The sequence below is a fragment of the Bombina bombina genome, chromosome 5, assembly GCF_027579735.1.
Source record: "Bombina bombina isolate aBomBom1 chromosome 5, aBomBom1.pri, whole genome shotgun sequence".
NCBI classification, from domain to species: Eukaryota; Metazoa; Chordata; class Amphibia; order Anura; family Bombinatoridae; genus Bombina; species Bombina bombina.
The window spans coordinates 1,141,968,312-1,141,990,142 of NC_069503.1; the positions used below are offsets into that span (position 1 = coordinate 1,141,968,312).

At 40.7% G+C, this 21,831-nt stretch overlaps 1 protein-coding gene across 1 annotated transcript in view; it reads right to left on the minus strand.

Annotated features, from left to right (window-relative positions):
• The window catches only part of LOC128661749 (protein brambleberry-like), a 104,989-nt gene extending 91,095 nt beyond the window's left edge, over nt 1-13,894 (minus strand). Inside the window, exons 1-3 of the mRNA XM_053715968.1 lie at nt 13,646-13,894; nt 12,355-12,483; nt 1,541-1,726 (exon numbers count right to left, since the gene is read on the minus strand). Of these exons, the coding sequence (XP_053571943.1) occupies nt 1,541-1,726; nt 12,355-12,483; nt 13,646-13,894 (564 nt within the window). The remainder of the gene's footprint in view (nt 1-1,540; nt 1,727-12,354; nt 12,484-13,645) is intronic.
• Nucleotides 13,895-21,831: the final 7,937 nt, after the last annotated feature.

Consider the following 21,831-nt stretch of genomic DNA (forward strand, 5'->3'; position numbering starts at 1 on the left):
ATCAGCATCAACCTCTGAGACAGAAACCTCTGAACCAGAAGAACCATTATCAGTATCAGAATGATGATGTTCATTTAAAAATTCATCTGAAAAAAAGAGAAGTTTTAAAAGACTTTTATGTATACTAGAAGGAGAAATAACAGACATAGCCTTCTTAATGGATTTAAAAAAAAAATCTCTTCTGTTATCAGGAACACTCTGAAAATTAGATGTTGACGGAACAGCAACAGGTAATGTAACAGTACTAAAGGAAATTTTATCTGCATTAATAAGATTGACATGACATGCAATACAAATAACAGCTGGAGAAACAGATACCAAAAGTTTATAGCAGATACACTTAGCTTGGTAGCTCCAGCACTGTGCAGTGATTTTCCTGAAGTATCTTCTGACTCAGTTGCAACGTGGAACATCTTGCAATATGTAAAAGAAAAAAACAACATATAAAGCAAAATTGATCAAATTCCTTAAATGACAGTTTCAGGAATGGGAAAAAAATGCCAGTGAACAAGCTTCTAGCAACCAGAAGCAATAAATAATGAGACTTAATTAATGTGGAGACAAAAATGACGCCCATATTTTTTAGCGCCAAAAAAGACGCCCACATTATTTGGCGCCTAAATGCTTTTGGCGCCAAAAATGACGCCACATCCGGAACGCCGACATTTTTGACGCAAAAAAACGTCAAAAAATGACGCAACTTCCGGCGACACGTATGACGCCGGAAACAGAAAAAAAATTTTGAGCCAAAAAAGTCCGCGCCAAGAATGACGCAATAAAATGAAGCATTTTCTGCCCCCGCGAGCCTAACAGCCCACAGGGAAAAAGTCAAATTTTTTAAGGTAAGAAAAAATGATTGAAACAAATGCATTTATCCCAAATATGAAACTGACTGTCTGAAAAATAAGGAAAGTTTAACATTCTGAGTCAAGGCAAATAAATGTTTGAATACATATATTTAGAACTTTATAAACAAAGTGCCAAACCATAGCTTAGAGTGTCACAGAAAATAAGATTTACTTACCCCAGGACACTCATCTACATGTAGTAGAAAGCCAAACCAGTACTGAAACGAGAATCAGCAGAGGTAATGGTATATATAAGAGTATATCGTCGATCTGAAAAGGGAGGTAAGAGATGAATCTCTACGACCGATAACAGAGAACCTATGAAATAGACCCCGTAGAAGGAGATCACTGCATTCAAATAGGCAATACTCTCCTCACATCCCTCTGACATTCACTGCACGCTGAGAGGAAAACCGGGCTCCAACTTGCTGCAGAGCGCATATCAACGTAGAATCTAGCACAAACTTACTTCACCACCTCCATCGGAGGCAAAGTTTGTAAAACTGAATTGTGGGTGTGGTGAGGGGTGTATTTATAGGCATTTTAAGGTTTGGGAAACTTTGCCCCTCCTGGTAGGAATGTATATCCCATACGTCACTAGCTCATGGACTCTTGCTAATTACATGAAAGAAACAATCTCATGTATGATTCTCACAAACATGACCACCCTCCTACCTCAGGTAATTTGGTACCTTAAGCAGCTGCATGGCTTCCAGTTGACTCATGGCAGTTGAAACCAGTGTGTTGACCGTGAGTTCAGTGCTCCGCCTGAAGTGAAGCTGGCGTGTTGCGTAGCACACTGAGCGTGCTCGGTTACTGACTATATGATAAGCGTTCCAGGTATCTGGGTCCATGGAGCTTGTACATTCTGCTAGCGTCTATAGAAAAAGAAAACAAAAAAATTATGTAAACAGACCGGGAAAGATAAACTGTTTAAAATCTTTTGAAAACTACAAAACTGAAACACTTCAGAACGCAAAAACCTTTTTAATTTCCACTTTAAAACACATTTGGTCTGTCCAAGACAGAACCAGTGGGTCCGTTCAGGGCCCTAAGAAGGTTCAACTTAAAGGGCCATGATACCCAAATGTTTAAACACTTGAAAGTGATGCAGCATAGCTGTAAAAAGCTGATTAGAAAATATCACCTGAACATCTATGTAAAAAAGAAAGATATTTTACCTCAAAATGTCCAAAGTATTCGCACACCATTGTAAAGGACTTTAAGCAGAAAATCAGTATGCCTGTCCCAGGATTGACAAGGGAGTGACTCATGTTATTTCCCTATTCAGTTTAAAGGGACAGTATACACTCATTTTCATATAACTGCATGTAATAGACACTACTATAAAGAATAAGATGCAGATACGGATATAAAAATCCAGTATAAAACTGTTTAAAAAAAACTTACTTAGAAGCTTTCAGTTTAGCTCTGTTGAAAAGCCCACTGCAAGTGGGAAATAAGACACTCCCCCCCTCCCCCTTCTTTTACATATGAAAAGACCCTTTACACAAACAGGAGCAAGCTGGAGTAGGTAGCTGACTGTATTCAAATAAAACTTTGGGGCTTGGTTATGAGTCTGAAAATCAGAGCAATGTTCTTTAAAAATAAGGAAAATTATACATTTATAAAAAACACAAAACTTTATGGGCTTTATAAATAGATCTACAAAACATGTATGCAAAGAACAAATGAGTGTATAATGGCCCTTTAAGGAGGTTTACTATGAAATCTCATGAGAGTTAAGTGCAATCTCATGAGATCACAGTAAAACAGTTCATGACCTCAGCACTGTTGATGCCAATTGGCTGCTGTTCATTTCTTCCTTTTTTACCTGTAGCTGAACAGCAGCTGAAGTATAACTTTACACAGCACTTACTCTGGTGAGCTAAGGAAATTGAGGTAAAATATCTTCCTTTTTTACATAGAGATGTTCAGGTGATATTTTCCTGTCTGCTTTTTACAGTTATGCTGCATCAGTTTCAAGTGATTTAGCATATGAGTATTATGTCCCTTTAAGTGTCCTTGCAGGAAACTGGCATGGGTGCCACCTGCTGGAGCTGGTAGGTATCACAAATGCAAATTGGAAAATACGAAATGCTCTGCTTCTTTTACAGCGGCAAATATTTCATTGATTCTAAAAAAGGGCAAGGATCCCGAGCTGCCAAGCTCTTTCAGGCCTATCTCGGTTTTAAATACCGACTATAAACTGCTCGCAGCTATAGTAGCGGCACGACTGAAACCCCATATGGACAATTTAGTTCATGAGAATCAATCTGGTTTTATGCCTGGGCGCAATCCCGTAAGGAATATGAGGAAATTATTAATTTTGATTGAATTTTTTTGGAACAGGCATAAGGCTATGGAATTCCGTGAGAGCATAGACAAGGCCATCTTAACGGTTGATGCAGAGAAGGCCTTTGATAGGGTAAGCTGGGATCATCTATTTTCTACGCTGGATCAATTTGGTTTCTCGGGATCTTTTAACAACTATATACGCTTAATTTATAGCGTACCTTCTTCTGCGGTGATTATTAATAATATATCTACTCAATGTTTTGGCCTATTTAGAGGGACTAGACAGGGCTGTCCACTCTCACCCTTTCTGTTCAACCTTAGTGTTGAACCATTGGCTATCAGATTACGGCAAGAAATGGATGGGATTTCCCTGGCGGGGGAGAAGCTGGTACTTTTACTCTATGCAGATGACCTCCTGGTTTTTCTGTCTAACCTTGAGGTTTCCCTGCCTACTTTTCAGAGTATTGTTCTAGAGTTTGGAGAAATTTCTGGATTTAAGATTAACATGTCTAAATCAGAATTATTGTGGCTATGCAAGAATCCCGCACTGGACATTATTCATCCTTTTCAAGAAGTCTCTCAGATTACATATCTTGGCTTACGATTATCCAGCAATTCGGAGGAGTGGTACAGGCTAAATCATAGGATCGTGATGGAGTCCTGTAAGAAAAAGCTGGAGGACTGGTCCATGCTTCCGATATCTCTATCTGCTAAGGTGACCCTAATTAAATCAGTCATCTTTCCAAAACTTCTTTATATTCTGCAAAATATTCCATGGTTTCTGCATAAGAAAGATATCACTATATATAATAAGGCCTGCTCCAAGTTTTTGTGGAACGGCAAGAGACCGCGGATCGCCTCCTATAGGCTAATGAATTCCAAGGTATCAGCCGGTTTAGCGCTTCCAAATGTCCAAACATACAATTTGGTTATTTTGGCTAGATTTGCATTGGACTGGTTAACGGGGAAAGAACAAATCTCCTCGTTTATCTGGGAATCTAAGATTGTGGCTCCCTTTCAGTTGAAGGCCCTGCTACACTGTCCTCTCACTTCAATTCCCTCTAATATATTTTATCTAGGTACTTTTAAGAATGTCATTGGGGCCTGGCAAAAATTGTGCTCTGAAGTGGGTAACTCGCCTTATGTCTCGCAATATCTTCCTATAGTTGGTAACCCTGAATTCGGTCCCGGTCTCTCTAATCAGATATTCAAGGATTGGGAGTCTAAGGGTCTCCAAACAGTGGGGCAAATACAAGATATAAGGGGTTACCCATTACTATTCCAAGAGATTGCCACTAGATTTGATCTAGGAGCGCGTGAGTTTTACGCCTATCTCCAAGTTAGACACTTTTTACAGGAGCTCTGCATGAAATATGGGAATAACTGGTCCATGGGTGAACTGCAGACTTTGATCTCCGCTTATGCGGCAGGTAGATACGCAGTTTCCCCCTTGTACCTATTTTTAAACCAGAAAGTGTCTAATCTACAAGTAAGTGAGATGGTTGTTAGGTGGAGTAGTCAATTCCCGGATATAAACGAGCAGATTATTGTGGGAAGTTTTAAAATAATACAACAGAGCTGGGTCCCGACATCATGGAGGGAATCACAGATAAAAATTGGGTTGCAGAGATACCTTACTCCTGAGGTTCTATCTAAATGGTACAAAACAAGAGTAATCTGCTCTAGATGCTCTTCTACAGGGGCGGATATATTCCATTGTTTATGGAGCTGCCCTAAAGTAAGCCAATACTGGGGAAAAATCATATTTTGGATGACGGTGGTTCTGAAACTAGATCATAAAATAATTCCAATAGAGGTCTTCTTTCTGGTTAAATTTCAGGGCAGAATTAAGAACTATAGCTTGATAAATACTATTATATTAACAGCACGTAATCTAATTTTTAAATCATGGAAAGCATCTGTTGCACCTACAATGGCTCAATTCAAAATGGCCCTGCGTAGCCAATTTATAACAGAGCAGTTTAATGTACCATACCCACAAGAGAAATACCTAGCGGGTTTTTTTAAAAAAATGGGAGATTTTTGTAAGATCTCTGCCCGTTTCACAGCAAAAAAAGCTGATTAAGCCATTTAGAAACTCCGAATTTGTGCAGATGCACATCTTGGCAGGTCATTTCCCTGGAGAATGGGCGGACGATAGCGACTGAGTTGGCGGAGGAGGGGGGGAGAGGGGTTGAGAGGAGAGATAAGGGCCTTTTTCCCTATTTTTTTTTTTTTTTTTTTTTTGTGTTTGTCTTGTTCTGTTTCGTCTTGGTTTTGTTTGGTCTGTCTTGCTACCAGAGTGTTCCAGTTGTTCGGGGGGGGGGGGGGGGCTGGGAGTAAAAGAATAAAACAACAAAGACGTAAGAACTAGTCCACGGATAGGAGTTACGGATTTACCCTATGCACTTTTTATATTCACGTATGTGCCCAACCTTAGGTTTTTGTAGGATGTGTATTGATATACGGGCATATTAATTACTTATTTACTCATTTATTCTTCCATATACAGTATTTGCACATATTGTCATTTATCCAATTATGCATGTACACCTTTCCCTTATTTATTGTGTCACTTGTCTGTTATATTGTGCAATTAATACCGATGTAAATTTCTTTGTCTTTGATATAAATAAACTTTAAAAAACAAAAAAAAAAACAAATGCAAATTGGAAGCACCACTTAGGAGTTACATACTTTCTTCAAAAAGAAACCGGTACAAAGGGACTACGTTTTAGGGAGCAAGGCCTTATTCATGTCCTATAAGTTGCAGATTTGAAATCACCTTAAAATACCTTACACAGGTGCATTTATCCACGCATTTTAACCCATAAACACCACAGAAGAACTTCAGTGGAAGACGCTCCCCATAGTGTTCACAAGAATAATTAAACAGAATACAACATTGTATAGATATAGGGCAAAAAGTTTTTTTTTATGGAAAAATTCCATTCCTAATCCCTTTGGCATAATTGTTAAATTCAGTAAAAGCTTCTCATTCAAAAGAAACTCCCTCTTACAACCTGGAGCATCTTGATCTTTCCAATATTGGATTTGTTTTAAACTATTCTTTCACAGATCCTTTGTTTCTCCAATATATATCATGCCACACTTTCCAGTTCTAGGACAGTAAAAGGTGCCACCATTTATCAGACTACTACTCAAACAGCCTAAACAAGGGAAAGAGCCATTGTTCATAGAGGTACTATACCCAATCTTTTTGCTTCAAACTACCCACATCTGCCCTCACTAGCTCACCTCTAACTGGGGGGAAGAAAACTGGCATGGGGGAGGGGGGGGGGGAAATTAGAAAATATCTACCCCAGGATTACTATCCCTGAATATATGCCAGTGTTTAATTATACATAACTTCTAGGGCTTAATGCATTGAACAACTCTGAAATAAATATCATTACCAAATTTCCTGGATTTGAAAAGATTTCTGCATAGCCTGACATGTTACACATCTCTAATACTGTTCTCAATTACTGGGGTAGGATAACCTTTACTAAAAAGGTCGTCCTGGTTCCATCTACTAGTGCCAACCACCTCATCCTTCACTATCCTAACTAACAATAATGGACTTCTTGGTAAAGACCATATTAGGGATAGTGGGTGAGCAGAATAAAGCAGTCAGTTTCCTTCCAAAACTGATCTGCCACATGGATACCATTTTGTTTATACACCTTAGTGTCACAGAACCGGATACTCTTCTCACTCCAAACAAGAGTGAATCTAATGAACCAGAACTAGTGTTAAGTACATCTATAAATTATTCAAGGGACCCAACTTCACCCCACCAAATGCCATTAGAATATATTGTCTATATAGCAAGAGAAAATAGGATGATGGCACCACTTAATATAAATAAAAAGTCTCTTTACCATACAGATAAGGTCACATTGGCCTCAAAATATAGATTATAATCTGTGGTATAGGTGCTAAGCATAAAATACAATTAACTAATGATCAATACAAGAGATTGAACAGAAGGATACTATATAAGCACTCATTTGAGACTTTAGAGTGAAAAAAAAAAATGAGGTGGGGAAAAGAATTCACACAAATTTAAATTATAAATCTTTATTAGAACAAGATTAAAAATGGGTGATATTTAAAACTAAAATGCTAGCAGCTAATAAATCCATTTAAATAACTGGTATAATACAGGTAAGTACTGGTGGCCTGATAGAGTTAACCAAATATTGACTCAGGGCAGCATAGTGTGTCATATACAGTGTTTAAAATAATTCTGTTATAATTACCATTAGGATATCTAGATATATCAACAGTACCACTATATGTCATAAAAAGTGTTCACATGTTTGTGATAGACATGTGCACTTAAATACTTATATAGATATCACCTTCAGTTACCAGTTATAGTTCTCGTTATATCCTTATATTAGAGTGGGTATTATATTCTGTAGTTAAATATAGTTGCACCAGTATAAGGCCAAATACTCTCTCTCTATATCAGATTGCACTATTGATGCTTAAAATATTACATTTGTGAGAGGTTCAAGTATATTGTCCTTACGGTGTCCATTTTAGGACATCCTTACTCCTCCCTCTAAAACTATGCTACCTCCATGAAAACTCCATATGGTGTCAGACGTCAAACGTCAAGTTGAAAAAATGTGTACATAATGTATTTGCATTTTTTTCATCAGGCAACCATATAATCCTTCAACTATCCATGCCATCCTATAATATTTTTTCTAAAATATTAGCTATCCACAGTCAGAAGCTTATATAGCGAAATCATAACTTTTTTTATATGTTATATTTGTTATTGTAAAGATTTACGAAAAAATAATATATTTGTTATATTTAAAAAAAATACATTTTAGCTTGAAGTATATAAACTCCTGAACAGATATACATCACAACATTTAAAAAATGTACAAGGATGGCTTTGATATTGTGCTATGCCTGATGCATGAGAACTAACAAAGTTTCTTAGGAGAGATTAGTGAGCGTCCATTCTCCTCTGCATCTCTGTCAATCAACAACCCATATTCCCTCCTAAAAAAAACAAATAAAAAACGGTACTGCCTCCTAACAAACTGCCTCCTAACAAACTGCCTCCTAACAAACTGCCTCCGTTCTCATGCATCAAACATCATAGCTCAGGCATAGCACAATATCACAACACAATCCATGAAATATCAAAGCCATCCATGTACATTTTTTAAATGTTGTGATATATATCTGTTCAGGAGTTTATATACTACAAGCTAAAATGTATATTTTTGAAATATAACAAATATATATTTATTTTTTCATAAATCTTTACAATAACAAATAACATAAAAAAAAAAAGTTATGATTGCGCTATATAAGCCGACTGTGGATAGCTAATATTTTAGAAAAAATAGAATAGGACGGCATTGATAGTTGAAGGATTATATGATTGCCTGATGGAAAAAATGCAAATACTTTATGAACAGATATTTTTTCAACCCGATGTCTGACACCCAAGTCCTGATGTCCGATACCTGACATCTGATAACTGAGGTACAATGATGTTTTCAGGGAGGTAGCATAGAGTTTGAGGATGGAGGAGGGAGATTTACAGGAGGGGGGAGAAAGTGAGTTTTTCAAGAGGGAGCATGGAGTTTTAAAGGAGGGAGGAGGGAGTTTTGCAGGAGTGAGCAAGGATGTCCTAAAATGGACACGTAGTCACTATTGATGCTTAAAATATTACATTTGTATGAGGTTCAAGTATATTGTCCTGTTAGAGTAGCGGCTCAATAGGACCTGAATATAACCGTGCCACAAAAGGTTCTAGCCGTTTGTTACATTTATTGCTGAAATTATTTCCTTTGTTACATTGCATTACCACTATTCGATTCTCTCGATTAAAGAGCAGAGTTCTCATATATGCTGAAAATTTATCATTTATCACATGATTATAAAACAGTATATTTAGTCTTGTGATTGTACAACAACATTTTAAGTGGTTAACTGATACTTAGTTGATGGCGCTTATGCCGTACTTTGTTATACGGCAGTTTACTTTAAATATGCAGGAGAGTTTAACTCAAAATTACATTATAGTGCGGTTGCGGATGTTTCACGCTGGTATGACATTTTAGCTGTAGTATTGTATTATAACTTTAGCATCAAACTATCAGCAGGCATTGAGTACTACAAGGGCTAACACCTAATGTTGTACAATCACAAGACCAAATATACTGTTGATTTATAAACAAGTAATAAATGCAAAATTTTCAACATATGAGAACTCTGCTCTTTAATCAAGAGAATCTAATAGTCCTTGAATAGTGGTAATACAATGTAACAAAGGAAATCATTTCAGCAATAAATGTAACAAACGGCTTTGTGGCCGGGTCAGGTCCCATTGAGTCGCTACTCTAACAGGACAATATACTTGAACCTCTCACAAATGTAATATTTTAAGCATCAATAGTGCAATCTGATATAGAGAGAAGGTATTTGGCCTTATACTGGTGCTGCTATATTTAAAGAAATTTTAAGCAACTTTCTAATTTACGCCTATTATCAAATCGTCTTCATTCTCTTGGTATGTTTATTTGAAAAGCAAGAATGTAAGTTTAGATGCCAGCCCATTTTTGGTGAACAACCTGGGTTGTCCTTGCTGATTGGACAGCACCAATAAACAAGTGCTGTCCATGGTTCTCAACAAAAAATTTGCTGGCTTTAGCTTAGATGCCTTCTTTTTCAAATAAAGATAGCAAGAGAACTAAGAAAAATTGATAAAGGAAGTAAATTAGAAAGTTGCTTAAAATTGCATGCTCTATCTGAATCATGAAAGAAAATTTGGGTTCAGTATCCCTTTAACTAAAGAAAATAATACCCACACTCTAATATAAGGATATAACGATAACTATCACTGGCAACTGAAGGTGATATCTATATAAGTATTTAAGTGCACATGTCTATCACAAACATGTGAACACTTTTTATGACATAGTGGTACTGTTGATATATCTAGATATCCTAATGGTAATTATAACAGAATTATTTTAAACACTGTATATGACACACTATGCTGCCCTGAGTCAATATTTGGTTAACTCTATCAGGCCACCAGTACTTACCTGTATTATACCAGTTATTTAACTGGATTTATTAGCTGCTAGCATTTTAGTTTTAAATATCACCCATTTTTAATCGTGTTCTAATAAAGATGTATATTTTAAATGTGTGTGACTTCTTTACCCAACCTCATTTTTTCACTGTCTCAAATGAGTGCTTATATAGTTTCCCTTTCTGTTCAATCTCTTGTATTAATCATTAGTTAATTGTCTATATAGCGTCACCAAGTGGTGCCATATAGAAGAAATAGTTCAGTCGCAAAAACGAATCTTTCCTCACACCAGTACATAAAAATATTGTCAAAGGTAGGGGTGATGGACACCATTGCTATACTCTGAATCCTGAAATAAAATATCTAAAAGTTCTATCATAAATTGTTGTTTTTGAACGAACATTACTTTATCTGAATACATTTTATGACATCTATCCCACTAGTAGTTTATAGAGGTGCATAAGCTCAATGTCCAATTGTGGCTGAGTCTATATTCACCAATATTTCCATTTACCTAGTTAAGTAGTTGACGTTTTGTGGGACAATCAATGTCACATACTAGTGGGATAGATGCTATTAGAAATGTATCGAGTAAAAAATAATTGTTTTTGGTTCAGCCAATCAGCAGCTAGCTACCAGTACAGCATTGCTGCCCCTGAGCCTACCTAGGTATGACAAAGTAGCCCAAAAGAACAAAGCAAATTAGATAACAAAAGTAAACTATAAAGTTGATAAAATGACATGCTCTATCTGAATAGTGAAAGTAATTTTGACCTTACTGCTCTTATGAATCGTCGGCAAACAATATTTATCTCAGAGAGACCGTAAATATTTGTAACTAAACCATTGTAGTTGACATTTTTATCAAATAAAAGGTTTTTGGAAAACAAAAGCACCCCCCATCCTTAGATGTTGTTACGGGACAGCACGTTAGAGCCTGTATTAACATATCTCTCCATCTGTCCCTTTAAAGGGACATAAAAGCCAAATTTTTTCCTTCATGATGCAAATTAAGGTTTTAAACAACCTAGATCTCTTCAACAAAATGAGAGCAAAGCAAATTTATAACAGAAGTAAATTGTTAACTTGTAAAAATTGTATTCTGAATCATGAAAGAAACATTTGGGGTTTCATATCCCTTTAAGCAGTGTTGGCTAGCTAGCTTCCTGTCAATCACTAGCACAAAACAGTGTTTACAACATGAGGAACTGAGCAGACACTCAGGACAAGCACACATTGCTAACAGCCATCCGTACGAGTTCCCCTCCAGCGGTATTAAGCAGACTTGTGTACATAGTGTAACATAAGGAACTGAGCAGACACTCAGGACAAGCACACAATGCTAACAGCCATCCGTACGAGTTCCCCTCCAGCGGTATCTAGCAGACGTGTGTACATAGTGTGACATGAGGAGGAACTGAGCAGACACTCAGGACAAGCACACAATGCTAACAGCCATCCGTACGAGTTTCCCTCCAGCGGTATCTAGCAGACGTGTGTACATAGTGTAACATGAGGAACTGAGCAGACACTCAGGACAAGCACACAATGCTAACAGCCATCCGTACGAGTTCCCCTCCAGCGGTATCTAGCAGACGTGTGTACATAGTGTGACATGAGGAGGAACTGAGCAGACACTCAGGACAAGCACACAATGCTAACAGCCATCCGTATGAGTTCCCCTCCAGCGGTATCTAGCAGACGTGTGTACATAGTGTGACATGAGGAACTGAGCAGACACTCAGGACACGCACACTATGCTAACAGCCATCCGTACGAGTTCCCCTCCAGCGGTATCTAGCAGACGTGTGTACATAGTGTGACATGAGGATAGATTATAGCTAGATCCCACTGTAAGAAAGGTTTCATGTTAGAGCTGGTAACAGCTGGGATTAGAAAGGGCTGAAAGGGGTTAATAGGAGCTTGGGCCCTTCCCTGGCAAAGCTGCCTGCAATACTAATGACCACATTATTGTTGCCTGGACATGAGTCTTCAGTAATGTCACCTGTGCAAGGCAAAAACAGCAGCAGTATTGTGGCAGCTTAGATAGCCTGCAGCTGCTCTTGCATCTGACACGCCCCTGAGGAACAAAGTTGTGCATTGACTCTTCGGCTTCTGAAGAGTACTTACCATGTCTTCAGTACAAGGAAAGGTCTTGCGCTTCTCCACCTCTGCCTGGCAGTTGAACAGGGAAACCCCAAGCTTTGCTATCTCCTCCTCGGACATCTCTGTACAAGAAGCTCTAAGCTGGTTCACAACCTAACAGACAGGAAAGTCATTTAAAATTGCATGTCCTATTTGAATCATGAAATGGTCATTTTGACTAAATGGTCCCTTTAAGGAGCAATTGCACCCTTGCATGATGTGTCACAGCAATTTAACCCCTTAATTGCCCTGTATCATTTCAGGTCCTTCAGCTGTACCCAGCACAAGGAATTTAAAGTGATGGTAAACCTTAGTGTTTTAAAAATAGTATTTACCAGCACTAAAAATTAACGTGACCCCAAGTCAGTCAAAACTACTTTTTTCCTTTTTTGACGCCGTCTTCTTGCTAAACTACTAACCCACAAGAAACGCTAATTTTTCCACTTAGCTAACAGCCATGTACGCATACAGGACAGCTCTTTACGGCTAGCGCTGTTATTGGCCAAGAAGTGGAATTGTCACATTATTGAAAAAAATGTGTTTGTTTAGCAAGAATATAAGCAGCAAAGAAAAAAAGGTAGTTTTAACAAAAAAAAAATTAAACTGATTAGTTAAAAGGATAGGAATAGTTTTTATTTCATGATTCAGATAGAGCATTTGATTTTAAGCAACTTTCTAATTTACTCCGATTATCAATTTTTCTTTGTTCTCTTGCTATCTATTTAAAAGCAGGAATGTAAGCATTTTGCCTCAGCACCTGAGTAGCGCTCACTTATTGGTGGCTACATTTAGTCACCAATCAGCGCTACCCAGAGCACTGGACAAAAAAAAAAATGGGCCGTCTCCTAAGCTTACATTCCTGCTTTTTTAAATAAAGATACTAAGAGAACAAAGAAAATTAATAGGAGTAAATTAGAAAGTTGCTTAAAATTGCTGCTCTACCTGAATCATGAAAGAAAAAAAAATTGGGATCATATCCCTTTAAGATCGCATTTATTTTTAGCGCTGGTAAATCCTAGCGTTTTTTAAATGCTAGGATTCACCATCACTAAGTATTGGCAGAAGGAAGGTTGATGCACGTGCCCACTGCAGTCTGGCAGAAGCATAGTCTGTGAGGCACCTGCACAGATGCGCAAGGGGTATAATGCCCGTTCACTACCAGGAGCCAGTTCCTAGGCGCCAGGATGACTAGTATTTGTCAAGGTCTGATTCTATGGCATAAGTTTTGTGTAAGATTAGTACTTGCTTCCCCATAGGATGGGAGCATCATTCGCACCTTATAATGGCAGCTGTCTAGCGGGGAAAGCTCAAACTGCTTTGCTTCTGCCAGGAACTTCTCATCAGTTGTCGTCATCTCAAACTGGGCACTGGGAAGGGACTTGGGATCCAGAGCTTGGGTGGGCTCAGTATTGACGCTAGATGAACGACTTGACAACTTGCGACTAAACCAGCCAAAAAATGCAGAGGAAGGTCCAGGAAGGAAAATAAGCGCTGGGAGCAGAACAGTCCATCTCAGGAACACCATCTTCAGCCTCTTGTATCAGAATGATGCTGAAGGGGAGAAGCAGAAATGGTGATTTTTCAAAGGAAAGTCACAACCTAATGCCAAAAACTGAACGTAAGGTGAGAAAGACTTATCAAGTGTCTAATAGAGTAAGAGACATGAAATGGTACAAACTAACATAAGTTAGTAAATAAATAATGCAGCCAAAGCTTACCTGCAAATCTTTATGTTTTAACCCCCCCCCCATTAACCCCTTTAATTCAGCCATAGTTTTTTTGCAGCAAGCTCCCCCAATGGCCATTTCCATATATGGAAGATGCTATGTAGGACAAAGTCTCAGCAGAATGCACTTGTGCACGGTAGGGGGCAGAGTCACATGACTTCTGAAGCAGTGCACAGTATAATGCAAAAGCTTTTACAAAGCATTTGAAGCCATCCCCATGGAAACAAGCAAACTTCAGGGCAACATAATAGCAGTACTTACCCTGTGAAAGGATTTTAAACATGGAATAATATGTTTATCATATTAATCTGCAATATAATACTCTTGAACAGAGCATGCCTAAGGCAATAACTGAAAACTTTTGTTACATGACACCACAAGGTATGGAGTAGGACACTAATAAGTGGGGTGGAGCAGGCTACATTGGGCATCACTAAAGTGTAAGTAATTTTGCAGATTTTTGGAAATATTAAAACACAAGCTTTTTTTTCAGGTTTTTTTCCCCCACACTTACCTCAGGTGACTTCTACAATATGAGCATAACTCAAAATGTTTTATGGCACTTTAAAGGGACACAAAGCTATTTTGTATGCCCAGTATATAAATCGGCAATTACTGCAGAAACTGCATTCAAAATAAATGTTTTAAAGTAATATGTAATTATGCAAAAATTGCTTTTTGTAGTCCAGGGACTCCCACAAATGTCTCAGTAACGTGGACTTGTCTTAAGCGCTATATGTATAACACCAACCCCTGCAGAGGAGCCAATCAGTGTCTTCCTTTAAGTGATGGTAAACTCTCCCCTTTTAAAAACAGATCCAAAATGTTAGTGATATTTTAGATGGAGTTTAATTAGTTGTAACGAGGATGTGCTAAAAGTTACTTTTTAGCGTGATGGTAAATCAGAGCGTTTAACACTGGGATTTACCAGTGGAGTGGCGTTCACTTTTTTAAAAAAATATCTGATGACTTAAAAGCACCCCGACTGTGCTCTACCACCAATGAGGTGACGTTTGCACCTCTAAACTAAATGCTAGCATACAGAACACTGTCAGCTGACAGACACTGCTATTGGTTTAGAGGTGCAAATGTCACCTCATTGAAGGAGAGCGCTGTTCCGTGGGCTGCTGAGCTGCAGTGGCACAGAAAAGGTGAGTTTGCCACCTTTTTTTTATTATAACTGATGGCATTAACTCAACTTTATAGTGATGTAAATTCTAGCATTTGTTAAATGCTCGGATTTACTATCACTAATATAGATATGAAATTCATATAGCTTGTGCGCCGCCACTAACTTCAAAAGCAACAACAAGAGTGCCATATGGGGAGAGCACTGATTAGACAACATTTCAAACAGTTAACTCTCAAAAAACTTGATTTTTGAAGTGAGCGGGTGTGACTAACCAAGGTTATCCAACCCTGCGCCAGTCACTTATTTGGCACAGAAAGGGTTTTCAGCCCCTTTTACTGTCACCAATAGGTCACAATCTAGCCACACCAGGCAAGCTTGTGATTCAGTTTAGTGGGTGCAAGGGTTAACCACACTCCCTAGTCTGTACTAGACGTAAGAGAAATGCCCAAAACTCCCTTTTAATGCCACCAACAATAAACTATCAATCCTATAGCTCCAATACTGCCACCACTTAAAATTTATTAAAGGGAAAATCCTAAGAAAAAAACCCAGACTTTACACATTAACTCTCTAAATACAATTTAGCAGAAAATAACCTAAATTACACAGTTCTAATATTCCAGTCTCTTTCAGTAACGTGGTTCAATTATTAGACAAAGGCCAAACTTAATAAAGGAATTATTTATTATGCCAAAAATATTATGCACAAAGCATTATTATTAAAAAGTTGTTACAAATAAAATTACACACGCAAACAGTGTTTTAAAATAAAAAGGAGAAAAACAGAATTGAATACTTTCCTAGCTTCAAGCTCTGTGCCAGGGGCTGGCATAAAAATGATGGCTCCTTACTTCTGTAAAGCAGCTCCCCTTGAAAGAATGAACACCTTATTGTTAAAAACATAAGATTCTTATACCATTTTCCAGAGATCAGGTTGCCTGACCACACCCTCCTGGGCGGGCTAAGAAACCCCCCTGTCTTTATGCCCTTCAATAGACTAAGTTCTTGCCTGAAATTATACAATCCATTATAATTTCTGCTAGGTAACTATTTCTATATTTACATATCGGGAACCTCTTAGTTTCATTGGGAGAATAGGTTTGATATCAAATATGCCATAGGTTGTCATAATTACCTTCATTTAAGGTTATATCAGTTTTAACACACATATGTACATAATATACCAATGTCCTTTCAGTGACCTGGTCAGTTTTTGTGATGGAGGCCCTGTTTTGCATCATGCATTCTATTGACAACCTAAGCCATAAACCCTTTCCTGTGTATTTTCTGAAACTAAGAGCTTGAGTGGCTTTATGACTCAATGCATACACAATAACACTTTGTCGGGCTATTTAGGAGGCTCCTGGCACTTCAAAGAAAACACAAGTCACAATTCTTCTTGAAAAACAAATAACTGTTTTGAGTTCAAGCTACACAGAATTAACCCCTTCTTAGCTAAATCCTGAGGTTTTCGTGACACCTCCCCAATAAGAGACGCAAACGGGGGTGGCTACAAGCCACTCCCGATGTGTATCAAAGAGGACACTCCTCCTGGCGTGACAGACCATCAGCGCTACCATGCATACTGCCCTTTTTATGTTGTATGGTTAACTCATGTTGTTGTAGAGCTAGGCTCCACCTGAGGAGTTTACCATTTGAGCCAGCTACCCTATGTAACCAGTGTAATGGGTTGTGGTCAGTTATCACGGTAAACTGGCGTCCATACAGATAAGGCTGTAGCTTTTGCAAGGCCCAAACTATAGCAAGGCACTTTTTCCACAGTGGCATATGCCACTTCTCGTGGAAGTCATTTACTGCTGAGGTACACAATGGGGTGCTCCTCACCTTTCTTATCCACCTGACTCAGCACAGCCCCTAGCCCATATTTAGACGCATCCGTTTGCACTACGAATCTCCTGTGGAAATCAGGGGCCTGTAGTACAGGGGAGTCCGTAAGGGCAATTTTCAATAAATTAAAAGCCCTGTCACACTCAGGGGTCCATTTGGCTGTTAGAAGTAGGCTTTTTTGTAAGGTCTGTTAGGGGTTTGGCTATGGTACTATAGTGTGGCACAAACTTTCTATAGTACCCTGCGGTACCCAGGAAGGACATAACCTGTTACTTTGTCTTAGGGGTGGGCCAGGCCATTATGGCTTCAGTTTTACTTGGCTTGGGGCGCAGTACCCCTCATCCCACCAGGTGACCCAAGTACTGGACCTCCCCCATGCCCAGCTGACACTTATCTGGTTTTATGGTTAGCCCAGCAGAGGCTATTCGGTCCAATACACTGGCTAAATGTGTAAGGTGTTCCTCCCAGGTATCACTGAACACTGCAATATCATCCAGGTATGCAACAGCTTGCCCCTCTAGCCCCTCCAATAAGTAGTTAACTAGCCGTTGGAATGTGGCAGGGGCATTTTTCATCCCAAAGGGCATCACTTGGAATTCATATAACTCAAAAGGAGTGATAAAGGCAGACCTCTCTTGTGCTTCTGGGGTCATAGGGATCTGCCAGTATCCCCTGCTGAGATCCATGATACTCAGAAACTTGGCCCCTGCTAGCCTGTCCAGTAGCTCATCTATGCGAGGCATAGGATAGGCATCAAATCCAGTCACTAAGTTTAGCTTTCTGTAATCTACACAGAACTTAGTGGTTTTGTCCTTTTTGGGGACTAGTACCACTGGGGAGGCCCAGGGGCTGTGGGACTTACACATCACTCCCAGCTCTAGCATCTCCTCTCCCTTTTTATGTCAGCACTGACCTGCAAGGATACCCTGTAAGCTGTTTGTCTGAGGGGATGGTGATTCCCAGTATCTACATGTGTGACTAGGTGTGTCCTGCCAGGCTTCCCTGTGAACACGCTGTAGTAAGGCCTAAGCACCTCAGACAGCTGATGCCGCTGATCCCCAGTTAAGTGGGCACTAATCTGGGCAGCCTCTAGGGTGTTTTTTCTGGTGGGGGCCAGTCTCATGCTCTTCTCCAGGCAAACTACATACAGTTAACACGGTGGGTTCTCTGTCATAATAGGCTTTTATCATATTTACATGATAGATTTTCTGCATTTTACCCTCCTCATCCAGACACCACATAGTTCATTCATTCTCTTTAGGATAATGAACAGACCCTCCCAGGCAGCCTGTAGTTTTTTCTGTCTCATGGGTATTAAAACCAACACGTTCTGTCCCACATCATACACTCTCTGGCATTCCGGTCATACCACTGCTTCTGCTTAGACTGGGCAGCCTTTAGGTTTTCCTGTACCTCCCCCACTAGGCTATGCATTCTGTCCCTGAACCTTATTACTTAGTCTACTACCGAAGTCTCTTGAACACCCAATTTTCCTTCCCACTCCTCCCTGATCAGATCAAGGGGGCCACGCACTCTGCGTCCATATAGGAGTTCAAAGGGGGAGAAGCCAGTGGATTCCTGGGGCACCTCTCTATAAGCAAATAGGAGGTGTGGCAGGTAACACTCCCAGTCCTTCCCCTGTGACTCGACAAAGGTTTTGAGCATCTGCTTCAGGGTCCCATTAAACCTTTCACACAAGCCATTGGTCTGGGGGTGGTATGGGCTAGTCACTAGGTGTTCTACCTGCACTTTTTTACATCGACTCTGCATCAGGCCAGACAAATTGTGTGCCCTGATCAGTTAGCATTTCCTTAGGGAAACCTACCCTTGCAAAGATACCCAATAAAGCATCAGCCACTTTATCAGCCCTGATAGTGACAGGGCCACCGCCTCTGGGTAGCGGGTCGCATAATCCACTACCGTCAGAATGAATCTTTTCCCTGAACTGCTTGGGATAGCTAGGGGCCCTACTATATCCACAGCCACCCTCTCAAAGGGCTCAGTCACTATGGGGAGGGGAATTAAAGGGGTACGTCCCACCTCCCCAGGTTTCCCCACTTTCTGACATGCAGGACAGGAGCGACAATTAGCATCAGTACCCATCCCCGGCCAATAAAAGTGATGGGACAACCGGGCTTTGGTTCTCTGTACCCCTAGATGTCCTGCCATAGGAATTTCATGGGCCACTCCCAACAGTTGCGCTCTAAACCGTTAAGGTACCACTAACTGGCTCTCAGCTAGCCAGGGATCCTGTCCCTCCACTGGAATGGACTGCTGGTACAACCTCCCTTTATCCCAGTACACTCTCTCTTTATCAGAGTTAGCAGGCAGCTGCCTAGCTAGGTCCCAATAAAGCATCAGCCACTTTATCAGCCCTGATAGTGACAGGGCCACCGCCTCTGGGTAGCGGGTCGCATAATCCACTACCGTCAGAATGAATCTTTTCCCTGAACTGCTTGGGATAGCTAGGGGCCCTACTATATCCACAGCCACCCTCTCAAAGGGCTCAGTCACTATGGGGAGGGGAATTAAAGGGGTACGTCCCACCTCCCCAGGTTTCCCCACTTTCTGACATGCAGGACAGGAGCGACAATTAGCATCAGTACCCATCCCCGGCCAATAAAAGTGATGGGACAACCGGGCTTTGGTTCTCTGTACCCCTAGATGTCCTGCCATAGGAATTTCATGGGCCACTCCCAACAGTTGCGCTCTAAACCGTTTAGGTACCACTAACTGGCTCTCAGCTAGCCAGGGATCCTGTCCCTCCACTGGAATGGACTGCTGGTACAACCTCCCTTTATCCCAGTACACTCTCTCTTTATCAGAGTTAGCAGGCAGCTGCCTAGCTAGGTCCCTGATCTTCTCTAGTGTGGGATCAGTCCCCTGGGCCTGCTGAAAGTCCTGACTCTGACCAATTATTAGTGACTGTGCTGTTTGAGGCCCCCCACCTTCCATATCAGTGTTCTCCCCTGGGTCCTCGGGATGAAGCACCCCCTGCTCCCTAATCTGGGCAGACTGCCGTCGGGTCACCACTGAGAGGGGCCCTCCCCCTCTGGCACTACTTCCACACACTTCAGGTACTGAGGGACAATTGGTTCACACACCAACAGACTGTCATTCTCATTCAGCTCTCTGTCAGTGCATCCTTCCACATGTTCACAGGGCACTACAGACATGTCTGGTTCAGGTAAAGGCTGCGACACACACACTGCCCCCCCTCCCCTACAGCACATATCTGGGCATAGTTACACATGGTCTTTTGTACATTTGGGCCCCTCTTGTTTACCTAGGTCACAGGCATCATGATCAGGTATATACTGTGACAATAATCTACCCAAATCAGTACCAAACAATAGATTTGTAGGATTATTATCTGACACTCCCACATCTCTTAACCCTCTTCCGGCTCCCCAATCTAGATATACTCGTGCCATAGGCACTGCAGGATGTACTCCCCCAATCCCTTTTACTGCTAGAGTCTTTCCAGGGATAATGTCCTCCGAGCTAACTAGCTCTGGACGTACAATAGTCACTTCTGCACCCGTGTCCCGTAGCCCCAATGTTACCTTATCTCCAACAGTCACAGGTTGTAAGTTCTCATTGGTACTTTCCTCTGGCCGGGTTACAAACAAAACAGAAGATGATAATCCTGAGGAGCGGCCTCCTCCTGCTGATGCTGAAGGTTTCTTCCTCTCTGGGCAGTTAGTGCTGATGTGACCCATTTTTTGACAAGCAAAACACTTGCGAGTATCTCCCTGCCCAGGTGCAGCACCCTCCCCTCCTTTCCCAGAGGGAGCAGACACACTAGATAAAGGCACAGCAGGTTTTGTGAAGGGGGGTCGTGCCGCAGCTTCTTTCCAGGTAGATCCCCTCTTAGAAAAGGTTTTCCTCCCATTCCCTGATGACCTGTTGGCTGTGTAAAAATCAGCCAGCTCACCAGCTTCCAATGATGTTATGGGTTTACGGTCCAAAACACATTCTTGAACGTCTGCTGGGCACAGTTGCATAAATTGCTCCTTCACGATCAAATCTTCCAGCTCCTCCATAGTGGCAACTTTTAATCCTCTGACCCACTGTTTAAAGGCTGTCATCAAGTTCCCAACAGCTGCAGTATAGCTCTCTGACAAACCTTCCTACAGAGAACGGAATTTCTTTCTGTACACCTAAGTAGTAAGATTATACCTCCTCTGTAGTGCAGCTTTAATGGAATCATAGTCCTGATCAAACTCTGGGGGTAGTTCAGCAAAAGCCTCCAGTGCAGGACCTTTCAGGCCAGGGGTAAGGTACTTGGCCCACTGCTCCCTTGGAAGCTGGAACCGTCTGCAAACTTTCTCAAAGCTACGCAGGAATACATCCACATCTCCATCTTTCTCCAGAGTGGGAAAATTCTCTGCACGCACTCTGGGAGCAGGGTGGTCTCTAGGTTCACTAACAGGTGAGACCATCCCTCTCTCCAACCATGCAAGCTGTAGCTGATACTCTCTCAGCTGCTTCCACAGCAGCCCGTCTCTCAGCTGCTTCCACAGCAGCCCGTCTCTCAGCTGCTTCCACAGCAGCCCGTCTCTCAGCTGCTTCCACAGCAGCCCGTCTCTCAGCTGCTTCCACAGCAGCCCGTCTCATAAAATTTTGTAATCAGTTCCATGCGCAAACTTGCATCCACTGAGCCCATATGTTTAAGAACAGTTTGCAAATAACAGTCCAATGGATCCCCAGATCCTGATGAATCGCTGCCCCCAGCTGCAGACATCTCTCCTG